At 49.4% G+C, this 14,587-nt stretch overlaps 1 protein-coding gene across 1 annotated transcript; it reads right to left on the bottom strand.

Annotated features, from left to right (window-relative positions):
• Window positions 1-11,810: 11,810 nt before the first annotated feature.
• Window positions 11,811-14,013, bottom strand: LOC119326014 (cytochrome P450 86B1-like). Its single transcript, XM_037599726.1, has 2 exons — window positions 12,315-14,013; window positions 11,811-12,201 (listed from the first exon to the last, which is right to left on the bottom strand). The coding sequence occupies exons 1-2, from the start codon at window positions 13,852-13,854 to the stop codon at window positions 12,191-12,193; spliced, it is 1,551 nt and encodes a 516-aa protein (XP_037455623.1). The 5' UTR covers window positions 13,855-14,013; the 3' UTR covers window positions 11,811-12,190.
• Between the last annotated feature and the right edge of the window lie 574 nt (window positions 14,014-14,587).

The following is a 14,587-nucleotide window of genomic DNA, read 5'->3' on the forward strand; positions in this document are numbered from 1 at the left end:
CGCCAACTCTAAGATACCATAAAACGGCCGCACAGGAGGGAAATAATTTGATATGAAACAAGCAAAAATATTATACAAAAGCCTCATTTTCATAATACAAAGTTCGGGCAGCACAAATAAATTCATTCAATGTCCTTCGAACATTGGCCCTCTACAATGCGGGATCCTTCCAGGACTTCATCAAAATACCACTCTAGTGTGCGGTGCTCCTTGCGCGCGGGCGGTCCCTCGGTTGCAAGCTTGGTGGCATTCATCTTCGCCCACTGCACATTGACACGGGCGAAGGCCATCCGGGCACCCTCGATACAGATTGGCCGCTTTGTAGCATCAAGCCGAGGGCAGGCATTGACTAGCCACTTCACGAGCCTGAAGTAACTGTTGGGTATGGGTTCGGCTGGCCAAAGACGGACTATAACATCCTTCATGGCCAATTCGGCCACCCTATGCAGTTCGATTAGCTGCTTCAGTTGATCACTAAGGGGCATTGGATGCTCCGAAGAAAGGTATTGCGACCAGAACAGCTTCTCCATTGAGCTCCCCTCTTCGGCTCGGAAGAACTCCGCAGCATCAGCAATACTCTGGGGTAGATCCGCAAACGCTCCTGGAGAACTCCAAATGCGGATCAGTAAGATGTACTTTCTCCTTACAAATTTTCTCTACATACTAAAGGCCTTACCCTACGCGATCTTCCTTGCCTCTTGGATCTCCCGGTAGGCGCCTTGGGCTTCAACCTGGGCCTCCTTCGCACTTTGGAGCGCCATAGCAAGTTTGGAGTCTCGATCTGACACCTTGCGCTCCAAGGACTCACATTTGCTTATAGTATCCTTTAGCTCTTGTTGGGCTTCATCCAACCTTGCTTCATGTTTTAGGCAGGCAGCCCGTTCCTCCTCCGCCTCCTTCTTGGCTTCGGCCAACACGCTCTTGAGGGTCTCGACCTCAGACACGTCACGTATGAGCATAATTACAAAACTCATTTAGATAACAAATCAGAACTCATATCATTTGAGATATGTTTCGATATCGCATACCTTGCTTTTCCTCCAACTTCCGCTTTAGTCCGGATACCTCGGCGGCGTGGGAGGTTGCCGCTTACATCGAAGCCTGTTTATCCAAATAGACATATATGTTATCTCCTGCGAAGAATTATTCGACCCTCTGTTCGGCCTTTCTTCAAGAATGCCGAACAGAGTCTCAGGGCTACTATCTATACACAGACATTCCTTTTACATATACAAATAGCCAAAAAAATATTGCATACCTCAAAGCCTATTAGAAGGCTGGTATAGGCTTCGTTCAATCCGTTTTTAGCGGACCGAACCTTTTCAACCGCCGTGCCCATAAGGGTACGATGCTCCTCCACAATGGAAGCGCTTCCACCAGAATGTCCGCCGCCTCCGGATTGACAGAGGTCACCGGTGGAGGTGGCGCGCCCCCTTCTTTCGAAGGAGGCTACTCGCCCAATTCCGGAGCCGTATGGATCTCCGAAATAATATTCGGCAGGGGGCCGAATTGGGCATGGCCCCCGTTGCCAGTCTCCATGGGGGTCGGTTCCCCCCTCTTTTCGACAATAGAGGTATTACCCTCCGCCACCACCTTCACGGCCTCCAGTACCTCCCCGTGACTTGGAGAGGTTCTTCGGGACAACACTTTGGTGTTGTCCGTAGCGGTGGGCGGAGAGGCCTGTGGAGGCGACTCGCTCTCCATCATGTTTGGCCCCAGCAAATTCCCAAAAGATGATGATCGTTGAGGGAGATCGTGAGCCGGACTGCAATGCGCAATTTGATGTGTTAGAACCACAAAGCATAAAATCGGATATATGTACGATGTCTTTGGATACTTATGATCCGGCCGGGGGCTTTGGCCTAGGGTGCCACTCGGGGGTGGCGTTGGCGTCCGATTCAGAATTATTCAAAAAGGATAGTTTCCCCTTCTTGGACGCCTCCGCCTCTAGATCCACAGAAGCTGCCCTTTTCTTCTTTCCCCCTTTAAGGGGAGAATTGATCTCTTCCTTCTTTTCATCTTCGTCATGAGAGGAGATAGTCTCGGTGTCTTCGGACACAACGTCTCAAGCGCCTTTATGGTGGAGGCCACCTCTATGGTGCCTGATACGGCGCCGGAACCAGCATCCTCGTCAGTATAGGAATATCTGGGTCTTCGGGTAGCGGAGCCGGGCATTGGATCCGCTCCGCCTTCTTTGTCTAGCCCTGTGGGAAGAATGGAAGGCTCAGTATACTCCTTGGATTTACAAATTAAGGTCATCAGAAAACTTACGGGAGTGGCCGGATGAGCGCAGTCAAGGCCGAGGTCTTCGGTCGTCTTCGGCCATGACTTCTGAGCCTTGAAAAGCAGCTTCCATATGTCTTCGTGTGTTGTGCCGAAGAACCGCTGCAGGGTCCGAGGACTGGCTAGGTCGAATTCCCACATGTACTGAGTCCGACGTTGGCAGGGGAGAATCCGGCGAAAAAGCATCACCTGGATCACACTGGCAAGACTGGTGTTCTTGTCTATCATGCCCTTGACGCGCTTTTGCAGCATCATCACCTCATCGAACGACGCCCAATCCAGGCCCTTGTTGAGCCATGATGTAAGCCGCATTGGAGGCCCAGACTTGAACTCGAGAGCAGCGGCCCATGTGGTGTCACAGGGTTCCGTGACATAGAACCACCCCTGCTGCCATCCCTTGACGGTCTCCACGAAGGTCCCCTTGGGCCAGGTGATGTTGGGAAGCTTGCTCACCATGGTGCCTCTGCACTCCACGTGTTGACCATCAACCACCTTCGGCTACACGTTAAAGACCTTGAGCCATAGCCGAAGTGGGGTGGGATGCGGAGGAATGCCTTGCACACGACGATAGACGATGAAATGTTGAGGAAGGAATTTGGGGCTAGATCATGGAAATCTAGCCCGTAGTAAAACATGAGACCACAGGCGAAAGGATGGAGGGGAAACCCTAGTCCGCGAAGGAAATGGGGGATGAACACTACCCTCTCATTAGGCTCCGGGGTGGGAATGATCTGCTTCTTGGCAGGGAGCCGGTGGGCTATGTCCACGGCCAAGTACCCTGCTTACTGGAGTTCCTCGATGTTCTCCTCTGTAACAGAGGAGGCCATCCACTTGCCCTATGCTCTAGATCCGGACATGGCTAGAGTGTTTGCCGGCGATGGAAAAGATTGAAACTTGGGTGCTTGAGCTTGAGGGCAGATAGGCTGGGGAGTAAGAAGGTGTGGGGTAAAAGGACGGATCCTTACCTTCTTATAAAGGCAGTGGATATCAAGCGCCTCCCCCACAAGCCTTAAAACTCGCCTATTCCCAAGGGGACATGTGAACGGCACAGTTGGATTATCCAAACCCGTATTGATGACAATCCCGTGATAAGGGGACACGATCTCTGCTTTGACAAGACGTGTTAATGGCCCTGCCTCGAAACGCGAAGCGGGGGGTGTAAAACTGTTCAGAATAAATAAGCAAGGCCAGGACATAATGCCTCGTCGAAAAAGTTGCCAGAGGACATGACTTACTTTGTTTTAAGAACTTTTTGCCCTTACAACCTAGGGTTGTAATTATTAAACAGAGCCGGATACAGCTCTTATGTGCGGAAGACTGCTTTGGATTATTCAGAGAAGGAACCCGCCTTCCAATGCCGAAGACAATCTGCGCGCCTGATACGTCATCATTGAAGCCCGGTTCAGGGGCTACTGAGGGAGTCCTGGATTATGGGGTCCTCGGGGAGCCGGCTTATGTTACATGGGCCGGACTGATGGGCCGCGAGGATACAAGACAGAAGGCCCTCCCTCGTGTCTGGATGGAACTCTCCTTTGCGTGGATGGCAAGCTTGGTGTTCGGATTATGTATCTTCCTTTCCCTGTAACCGACTTTGTACAACCCTAGGCCCCTCCGGTGTCTATATAAACTGGAGGGTTTAGTCCGTAGAGGCAATCATAACCATACATGCTAGACATCTAGGGTTTAGCCATTACGATCTCGAGGTAGATCAACTCTTGTAAGCCCTATATTCATCAAAGACAATCAAGTAGGAAGTAGGGTATTACCTCCATTAAGAGGGCCTGAACCTGGGTAAACATCGTGTCCCCTGCCTCCTGTTACCTTTGATCCTTAGACGCACAGTATGGGACTCCCTACCCGAGATCTGCCGGTTTTAACACCGACACATGGTACCTCTGCCCATGTTCCTGGACCTCTAGGATGCTGATCCTCCCTGCCCCATAGGAGTGCGATACATGTCACCACAGGAGTCCAACCCGCCCTTGCCAAGCACATCCACCTTCTCGATCTGAGACACTGATGCCTTGTTCTTATGGGGGATCTCGTCCGCCATAGTCGATGGATGTGTGCAAGTGACTGAACAGAGAGACTTGTGTCATTTGAGTTCCTCCTATATCTGCTCCTTAAGAACCCCCGGATTTAACCCCGAAAACGACATCTCCTGTACTTGATTGGGAATTTTCTGGTATAGTTCCTCTGATGGCTTCCGGGATCATCAAGATTCGGATCCAATCCTCCACCCTTGTCTGGAGGACCAGTCATAGGAGATGTGCCATTTTTCTCTGGCTCACAATCGCCTTCCTTAACCCAAATCTTTTTTCATTTGTTGGACTTTGCTCTAGATCCTCTCAGTCCTAGAATCAGAGGGATTGGTATGATTACATCCGCTTGATTGCCGATATTTTATGGATGCCTTCATCTTTTATGTGTACCTAGGCACCGCTACTCTTGTTTTAATCCATGCCTCGCGCATACCCGGTGGACATGTGTCCTCCTGGGATCTTCAAAAAAACCTCATCAATCTTTTCTTCTTTCTCAATTGGCCGCCAGATCGAGCGAATCAAACCCGGCTAGCGATCGCCTCGGGATCGCCCCAACAGGGGGACCGCAAAGCACGCTATCCATTCCTTTTTTTCTTTTCTTTTCTTTGCTTGCTAGGTTATCATTGATTTATTTACGTGCCTCTTTTTTCTAGTTACTAGATGATACCCCGCGCATTGCTGCGGAAATATGAGTTAGCAATCTTGGGTACTCCCCGCAAAAGAAAAAGTTTATTCATGTGCTATAGGGAACCAAACTCAATAAATAGTTTCTTCAGGAGGAGCAAAAATAGCATGTTCGTGGTTTTGATGGTCACTGCAAGCTTGGTCTACAAAAGGTAGCTAATATAACATAAGCTTTGTTTACATAAGACTGGAAGAGATAGAGTTGTTAGTCTTCTGAAGTTAATCATGAAACACCACAAACTAAGTGCAAGTCCAATAACACTGTTCGATATATATGCCCCGCAAAAAAACATGGTTCGATATATAAATCATGTTGAAGCACAATTGGAGATTAGAGAGTCATAGCAACAAAACTGAATATACATCCATGTTGTAAATCCAGTTTATGAGATGTCAGGACGCAATATGATAATGGACAATCTAGGAAGGGGGTTTGACAACAACACACCTTCATTTTGCACCATAATGTATCGTACAAAATTAATTCAAATTTTCTTTACCTTTGTAAAATAAAAGAGGTTGCGAAAAGGCATTGTTTCAGAGAACGAAGTTTCCTGAAATGCCATAGTAGCAGCTTCAGTATGGGATTATGTGAGAGTTGCACTGATAGCATCTACTTTCCATCCGCTTTTGATGCTCAAAGGCAACTGGGTGAGAGAGTTCAGAAAATACAGTGACTGCCTTTTGTGGGCTAAAACAGAATATCCAAGAAACATTAATTATTCTGTTGTAGTCAAATACCAGGGAAACATTGGGGAATTAACGATAGAGTAATATCTTAACTGTACGGAACCTTTAACCCCAAATTTAGCAAATATTACATTCAGCCTGAGTGCTACTGTTAGGATTTTATAAAAGAACATGGTACAACCATTTTCATAACAAAACTCATTATGCAATATCCAATTTCTATTATCTCAACTGAGAGATCATAAGTACTTGATTACCAGCTACACCACCTCATTGATCTGCACAAAGGTCCAGAGGTAAAACAAAAGGGTATCAGTTGCACGAACATAGTCAAAGAATATGAAAGAAAGATAAAGGCTAAGATTAGTAATAGATACTCCCTCCATTCCACAATGTAGTGCTTCCTCTATCCACGTGCTTTAACTTTGACCGTAAATTTAACTATCAAGACCGATTGCGGCGGGGGCAAAAGTTATATCAGTGAATTCGTATTCGAAAGAAGTTTTTAATTATGTAACTTTTTCTCCCGCCGCAGTCGGTCTCGTTCGTTAAATTTATGGTCAAAGTTCGACCTCGGAAAGCGTGGGCGCACTATATTTTGGAATGGAGGGAGTATGAGAGAACACGACAGAACTAAAACAAAAATTACAGTACGTTCGAGACAAATCGGCATTTGATTACAGATTACCTGACGGGCGTTCAGATGGGAGCCCTATCAGTTCGAGATGAATCAGCGCTTGTGGATAGAATTGATCACCTGATTATTCGGAAAAAAAGAATAGATCACCTGACATACATACATGCAACCTAACATGAGGCGCCGAATATGGCGGATATGATCACAAGTACTGGAGTTGGGGGGTAGGAGGACTGCTAGGGCCGTGAAGATGGACGGAGTATGTATAACACATCCACACCCTTCACCATCAATCAACAGATCAACCCTTGTGAGACGGTCATTCCTATTCGTGTGTATGCTCACCAAAACCCCGCAGAAAATGGATGCTTCACCAGCGATTAATGGCAATACACACACCTGTTATAGGAGCAACTGGGGACGGCCGTAGGAGACGGAGAAGGAAGCGGTGGCTATTGTTGTCTATTTAAGTGAAAAGAGAAGGAATTGGAAGGGGTATGCAATATTGTAGTCAGTTTCAGGAACGGGAAGCAGCGGGCATGTGATGCGTCGCATTGCGCGTCCCATAGATCAGAGGGCCATTGTTCCTTTCCGTGGTGACGTGCGTTGCAACTTCCGAGAGAGCTCAATCGATGAGAGGTCCGTCTTTACGCTGGTCAGGTCCTGGTGATTCTGTTTTGTAAGCAGGTAAAATAATAAAAATGACGTGGCATTAGAGTTGCTGGTGTGGGAGGATTGCGGAGGTGGATAGGCTGCATGTTAAGAGAAATAGGTTAGTGGGGATGAACTATTTAGGTATTATAGATTTGTGTTGACTAAACCGCAACATATGCAAAGTAGTCATCCACACAACTTGTTTTTGCTAGGCAACTAACAAAATATAAACGCGTGATTTTTGTGTGTAGAAGTGCATGCTCTAGCCAATGCAACCAAAAGACCAATCTGATGGAAGAGGCTAGGCAATACATTTATACGTCGACACTCCCCCTCACGTGTGGCTCCCTCAGGCCTAAACGTGGACCGAAAGTGGACTGCAATTTAATTGTGCCAGCCGGGTCTTGAACTCAAGACCTCTTCGCTCTGATATCATGTTGAAGTGCATGCTCTAGCCAATGCAACCAAAAGACCAATCTGATGAAAGAAGCTAGGCAATGCATTTATACGTCGACATTGTCCATCTATCTATTTATCTATCTATGGCTTTGCTATGTCTCGGTCAACAAAGAATTGCTATTTCTCACTCCATGTTAAACATGATAAAGCCTACGGTTGTACAAAAAGAACTTGTGCAGAATACTGTGCAATTGCCTAGTTGAATCACTCGATAAGTGATTGCCCACATCAAGAAGAAATGCTAACATACTTTTGCTGATTTGCTAGTCTATTTTTTTTCCCGGCATGACATTTTGGGATGTTTTTGCTTAGGTGATACACCGAATTTACAAAGCTTGGATGCACGCAATGCTTTCATCCAAACTTTGTTTATTTGTTGTTTGATGTAAGCTAGTCAGCTACCGAACAGTAGTAGATGGATCACGGATACAGGTTGACCACACGAATCCATGGCTCACGAGCTCCGGCGCATCGATCGATCGATCCCCATCACGTGATGCAGGCACATCCATCGATCGATCACCATCGCGTGATGCAAACGAAAATGTAGGCTGATGAACCTCTTCCTTTCGCTGCCGTACCAGTTTCTCAAACTCAGAATGAACATCAATTTTTTTAGAAAGGAAGGATGACTCCCTGCCTCTGCATTTAGGTGATGCATACGGCCACTTTATTAATTATTCTTACAAGACATTACAAAGTCATACAACAGTAAGACTAAAGCCGCCGTTTAAGCAACAAACTGTCGCTACACCTATCTAGTTGATGAAGGAGCGCAGATAGCGTCGGCCTAATACCAAACAGACATCGCAGCCAAGCCTAACATCTAAGACCTGCGACCCCAACCTAGCCACTTGCCGGGTCTGTGGCATACACTGGTCCAGCGTGCTCTTAGAGGCCGCCGCCGCCGCCGCCAACTGCCACCAATCCATCTTCAGAACTGTACTGATGCATCAACCTTGCTCGGTCCAGCTATCGTCGACGCCACCATGGCGTCCAACGGCACCTCCTCCCTGCGCGCAAACAGCTGAACACATCGCGGTCGTCACTGATACACCTCAGCGCCATACTGCCGAATACCACCAGCCAACACAGCTTGAAGCCCTTAGTGGATCTGTCGTGCGTAGCACCTGCCGACCAGACATGACCAAGTGTAGCACCTGTCGGTCAGGCATGACTTGACATCTCCACCGAAGCTCCGTGTAAGACGAAGCCGCTCCACCTCCTGCCTCTGACTTCCAGCGCTGTTCCACAAAACGATGCTCCCAAGAGAGAAATGACACCGCAGTGTCGCCATCGTCCGGTCTGGAACATCAGATCCTAGGGTTTTCCCCGGAGCAATACGTGTAGGTCGACGGTAGTCACATGACGATGCCTTCATCAAGGTAACGACGTGGAACACCGCCATCGCCCGTCGTCGGCTCGGTTTTCACCGGCAACTACGTCTCCCCGACTCGCAGCTGGTGCCAGATGACGGATCCCGAGATCCGAACACCCAGCCTCAGGCCGACCACCTCTGACGGAAGAGATGACCACCACCGCCGGTTGCACCGGTCAAAACAGATCTGATCGGAGGTGCCGCCGACGAGACCACCAGGCCCTCCACGCCGTCGTCGCCGATCTGAAGGCAGCATGCACGCCACCGCAGCCAAGCCGGCCGCCGCCGACCGCAGCCGCCACCTCCGCCCGAAGGGCCATCCGCAGCGCCCGCAGCCCTGGCCTCCACCGCGCCAAGCCGTCGCCGTCCGAGGACGGGCCGGCCTCCCGCCGCCTGCAGCCATCCGCCGCGCCGCAGATCCCAGATCGGTCGCGCCACCACACGCCTTGGGGTCCGCCCCACCCCGGAGACGCGCGAGAGAGAAGATCCCTCGCCAGCGCCGTCGGTCCCCGGGCTTAGCCCGGCGGCGTCCTCCAGTGGCGGCGGAGGAAGAGGAGGAGGGAGTTTGCGGCGGCGGCGGCTCGAATGAACATCAATTACATGTACCGTACTAGCATTTGGACATTTAGTCTCGCACATGTAGGTAAGAGCTTAAATTGGTTTCTGGTTATTCATTCATATGTGAGAGACTAAACTCGGAGAGACTAACTAATTTTACATTTTCATCTCTTAAATTGGTTTCTAGCTTAAATAACCGAGCTTAGTGGTCTCGGAATCTTAATGTAATTTTTATTATGTTTAAGTGCTTTGTACTTCTGGTGAACTTTTTATATTAGATCGGATCATTTTCGTAAAAGAAAAAACAATTACTCCCTCTGTCCCAAAATATAAGAACGTTTTTTACACTAGCATAGTATAAAAAACGTTTTTATATTTTGAGACAGAGGGAGTACTAGCCATTTTGATTCAATTTATTGGGGAAATAACTAGACACCCGATGGTCAACTGAACTGACCAAACACAGAAATGATTACTTTGGTAAATAAAAATCAAGAGCTTGGCGTTTGCATGTGTGTTGTGTGTTCAAACATGCCTCAGCAAAAAGTGAAAATTGGTTATATTGTTCTCTTCCGAAAAGGCTTAAGAACAGCTCTAGCTGAGTTTTTATACCGGACCTATCGCTATTATGACGATTTTGGTAAATAAGTGACACTCTAGCAAAGTCGCCATACCTCACAAGATCGGCAAAAAATGATGAGCGCCCTCCGTATATGGCCTACCAGTCTTCATATATGATGATTCGGGTTGGCTCTTCGAGCACACTCCATATGGCATTTGCATGTCAACTACGTGTGGCGCGAAGGAAACTTCGGGTGACCCCACCTCACATGAGATGACGGAGAGGTTGCGGAAAAATTGATGTCCCGTTGAGTGTTGACGAATATGTATCATGAATATGAAGACATCAAATATGGAGACTCTGAGTTTGTGTATCGCCTGCCTAGCCTCCATATCCATACGGAGAGCCCTCCATATGGCGGATGGCGATCACCGATATGCCGAATCTAACTCTAATGCCATATATTAAGTACCATGTCAAATGTCCTAACAAACACACAAAAATACACCCAAATCTTTAGGGTGTCAAATTCTTCTTCCTCTTACATCCATCGATGGCGCAACACGAACAAAATTCATTACTGCCTCTGGGCATCCGTTTCGGCAGAGCAACTTTGTTTAGACCCAGGAGCTCGGAGAAGCAATGGCAAAAAAATTGTCGATGTGGACCAGAAGATGCCCGTGGCCACGATTTGCATGGCAAATCGCTACCTCGAAGAAGAAAACACCAAAAAGAGGCTACAATTTATCCAGAGACCACAAGTGCCGGCAGAATCCGTACGGATCCAGCGAAAACCCAAATCGACCAGATCCATGAAGATCCATCGGAGACACACCTCCACACGCCCTTCACCGGCGCTAAGCGCGCCGACGAAATAGGGAAAGGATGGGAAGGACATCATTCTTAAACCGGGGCAACGCCGCCATCTCGCCGTCCTGGCCAAGACATGGAGAGTAAGTAAAGCATGTTGCCCCCTAATCAGTGCCCTCCTCTTTGATGACCAGGCCAGGTAGGCGCCGCCGAAGGTTACAAAGACGTAGGATTTGAGCCGCTAGCCCGAACCCGTCGCTGCCAACGTGTGCTCCGGCAGCGGCACCGCACAACCTCGTCACATCCAGCACATCCATTGTGGAATCATGCGAATGCTGCTTCATCGATCACACACAGGACTTGCGCTAGCGCACACATTAGTCGGCCTTCCCCATCATACCAGACCACCCCCACAAGGCACCAAACCATGAGAATACCTCCCTGCTTCCGTCGGCGCTGCCTCGGCTTTGCCCAACAGCACACCCTAGTGGTGAGAGGCGAGGAGGCGATATAGGTTTTCCTGGTGGGGGGAGAGGCCATTTTATGCCTACTTTGTGTCTTGCGGACTCGATTTTAAGTGCCATGGAAACTAATTATGTTATTGATCTAATATGTTTAATTTGCTTTTTCTTAGTGTCCGCCGAGGTTATTTTGTTAGCAAATACACCAACAAAACTAAGGTATCATTGCCTCATTTTAAATTGTCTGAGCTTTGGTGCAGAATAAGTTAGTTTGCATCCGAGGTTTTCTTACGGTGTTTCATTAAGAATTGTGTTTGCTATACAGATAGTTACGTTCAAATTGATTCACTTTGTTAAATTTGGCATAAAAACAGAATATAATTCATAAGATCACACAAGATATTTTTATGTATATTTTATGATATACTCTTACATTCATAAGTTTACACATCAATTTTTTTGACACCGGTATATATTTTCTTACATTCTCGTTTGACTCCCAATGTAATAAAAGAACTAAATGATGTAAACATAGGTTGCATTGATGTAAAGAGGGAGTGAAGGATTATAATTCTTCACCCCGAGCGATGAATAGTCTGTATATCAAACTCAAATTGAATTCCAAATCAATACAATATTTGCCAAATTCATGTATAGCAACATATTTAACGAGAAACAGTATTTACCGAACCGAGTTGACGGAATGCACAATGCTGCATGTGGATGCGATAATTCGTGAAAAGCACAAGGAGCACACATACGTGGAGAGGGGAGCAGAGAAATACGTATAAAGTAGAGGTAATATTTCCCTAAAAAAAGTAGAGGCAATATATGTAGCAGTAATTATACACTCGTCTCGAACGTCTTGATCACATTTGCCTGCATGGTTGAAACCGAACCTTCAGAGATCTGTACCACATTCCGTTCCTTTAAGTTTACTTCTGTTCAAAGCAGGGCATGATGAGATTTCCATCATTCTTGCGCTGTTCCATCCCAAAATCAGGAAAATAAACTCTAGTTAAATTAAATTTGGTGATAAATCAGTTTGTTTGGGTGCTCATACGAGAATACGAGATGACTGAAAGTTGATACGTACCAGCTACGGTGGTGCAATGGACGTGCTGCTGCTCCCTCCTCCTGAAGCTCACCATGAGGCCGTTCTTCATGTACAGCGTGGTGTTGAGCTTGGGCTTCACCACCTGCCCGGGCGCCACCTCCACCGCGAACGTCTCCAGCACCGCCGCCGCCAGAGTCTTCATCTGCGTGTACGCGAACCGCTTGCCGACGCACAGCCTCGGCCCGCCGTTGAACACCACGTACTTGAACGGGCTCTCGGCGCCGCCAGCAAAATCCCTGCCCTTCATCCACCGCTCCGGGCGGAACTCCAGGCAATCCTCTCCCCACGCCGCCGGGTCCCGTCCGATCGCGTACGTGTTGTAGATCACCCGCTGGCGCGCGCGGATCGCCGTGCCGTCCGGGAGCACGTCGTCCTGGAGCGCCTCCTTGAAGTCCACGGGCACCGGCGGGTAGAGGCGCATCGACTCCGTCAGCGCCGCGTGGAGGTAGTCCATCTTCCTGACGTCGCCGTGGGCGGCCCGCACATCGTCAAGGACGCGTGACTCGGCCTCGGGGTGGGACGCGAGGAGCCAGAAGAACCAGACGAGCGCGACGGAGCTCGTGTCGCGCCCGGCGAGGATGAAGCTGATGCAGAAGTCGCGGAGGAACTCGTCGGAGTGGCCCGTCGAGGAGGACATGAGGCGGGAGAGGAGGTCGCAGCGGCCTTGCAGGCTGCCGAGCTTGCGCAGCTCGGTGCGGCGTTCGGAGACGGTCCGCTCGGCGAACTCCCGCACGGAGCGCGCGGCCTCCGCGAGGCGTCGCTCGCCACCGACGCAGAGGAGCCGCTTGGCCTTCCAGACGAAGGGCGGCGTGACGAACCGGGCGAGGGAGAGCTCCGTGGCGCGCTCGAAGGCGCGCGCGAACGGCACGTCGGGGAGGCCGTCCGCGAGGCACCCGGCGTCCACCCCGAACGCTGCGGCGCAGATGTTGTCGAACGTGAACCGGAGGAGGACGTCCTGGAGGTCCACGGTCACGCCACCCTGGCTCTGCTGCTGCTGCAGCAGCGGCATCAGCCGGCCGTGTACCAGCTGCTCGACGGTCCTGGCCGAGAACTCGAGGAACTGCGCCGAGTGCATCTCAGCCGTGGCGGCGCGGCGCTGCGCGCGCCACGCCTCGCCGTCGGCGTTGAAGATGCCGTCGCCGAGCAGCTCCACGAATCGCTCGCGGTAGTAGGGCCCCTTGGGGTAGTTGGAGAAGTTGGTCTTAAGCACGTGCTCGACGTTGGCCGGCACGGACGTGATGACGCCCGAGGAGCCCCCGCCCCACATGCCGCGGTACGGGAACGTGCCCCCGGAGCGAGCTAGCGCGGCGGCGCCCCAGTCGTAGATGTTGTCGAGGTGTGCGAAGAGGGTGGGGATGATGCCGAACACCGGCCACAGCATGGGTCTGCCCCGCGACTTCAGGCGGGTCGTGGCGGCGTTGCACGCGAAGAGCACCGCGGCGGCTAGGGCCAGGTCGGACACCCGCACGTACTCCTGCATGGCGCGCACCGCAGCGTCCACGAACGTCCTACCCGCCATCGCCGGCGGACCGCGCGTGAGTGAGAGAGTACGGCGGTGACGACGATGTGTTAGGTATACGCTGCTAGAGAAGCAGCACGTACTGCGTGTAGGGAACTACTGAAGTGTGCGATCGAGCTTGCACCGGCTTAGGTGTGGGCGTGCTTCATCGTGTACATTCGAGATGAGTTCTGAATCGTGTTTGTGACCGCCCGTATTTATAGGGAAGTGCATGACGCTCGGGTGAACATCATGTGATACCACACTTGTATGCTCCCGTGATACTAATTTGGAAAAATTAAATTTAAATGTTTTAAAAAACTAAAGACAATTACGGATGTTCACAACGTACGTGTCAACAATCCCTAAAAAACTCAGATGCAAAATTCAAAGTACAGGTAGAGAAACATAAAAGACAAATTCAACATAATAGGGTCAATAAAGACAAAAGCATGAACAGTGTCAAAACCTACAATATTCACATTCGGTTTTGTCTTTTTTGTTTCTCTATGTGTACTCTGAATTTTGATCTGAAATTTTTGGGGCTTGTAGACTTATGTGTTGTGAACATCCATAATCTTTTTTGAAAATTTTCAAACCATTTAAACTTACTTTCTCGGATTGGTATGATGGGAGCATACAAGTGGCGGTATCACCTCATATTCTCCTACGCCCGCCAAGAATGAGTGTTATTGTTCTGTTGCATATTCGAGACGTTTGGAATCGCAATGGGTTTTACTTGCACTGCCACACA

The sequence above is a fragment of the Triticum dicoccoides genome, chromosome 6B, assembly GCF_002162155.2.
Source record: "Triticum dicoccoides isolate Atlit2015 ecotype Zavitan chromosome 6B, WEW_v2.0, whole genome shotgun sequence".
NCBI lineage: Eukaryota > Viridiplantae > Streptophyta > Magnoliopsida > Poales > Poaceae > Triticum > Triticum dicoccoides.

Excerpts from the sequence above, each read along its gene's own strand:
- LOC119326014 (XM_037599726.1), bottom strand. The coding sequence starts at position 13,854 with ATGGCGGGTAGGACGTTCGTGGACGCTGCGGTGCGCGCCATGCAGGAG.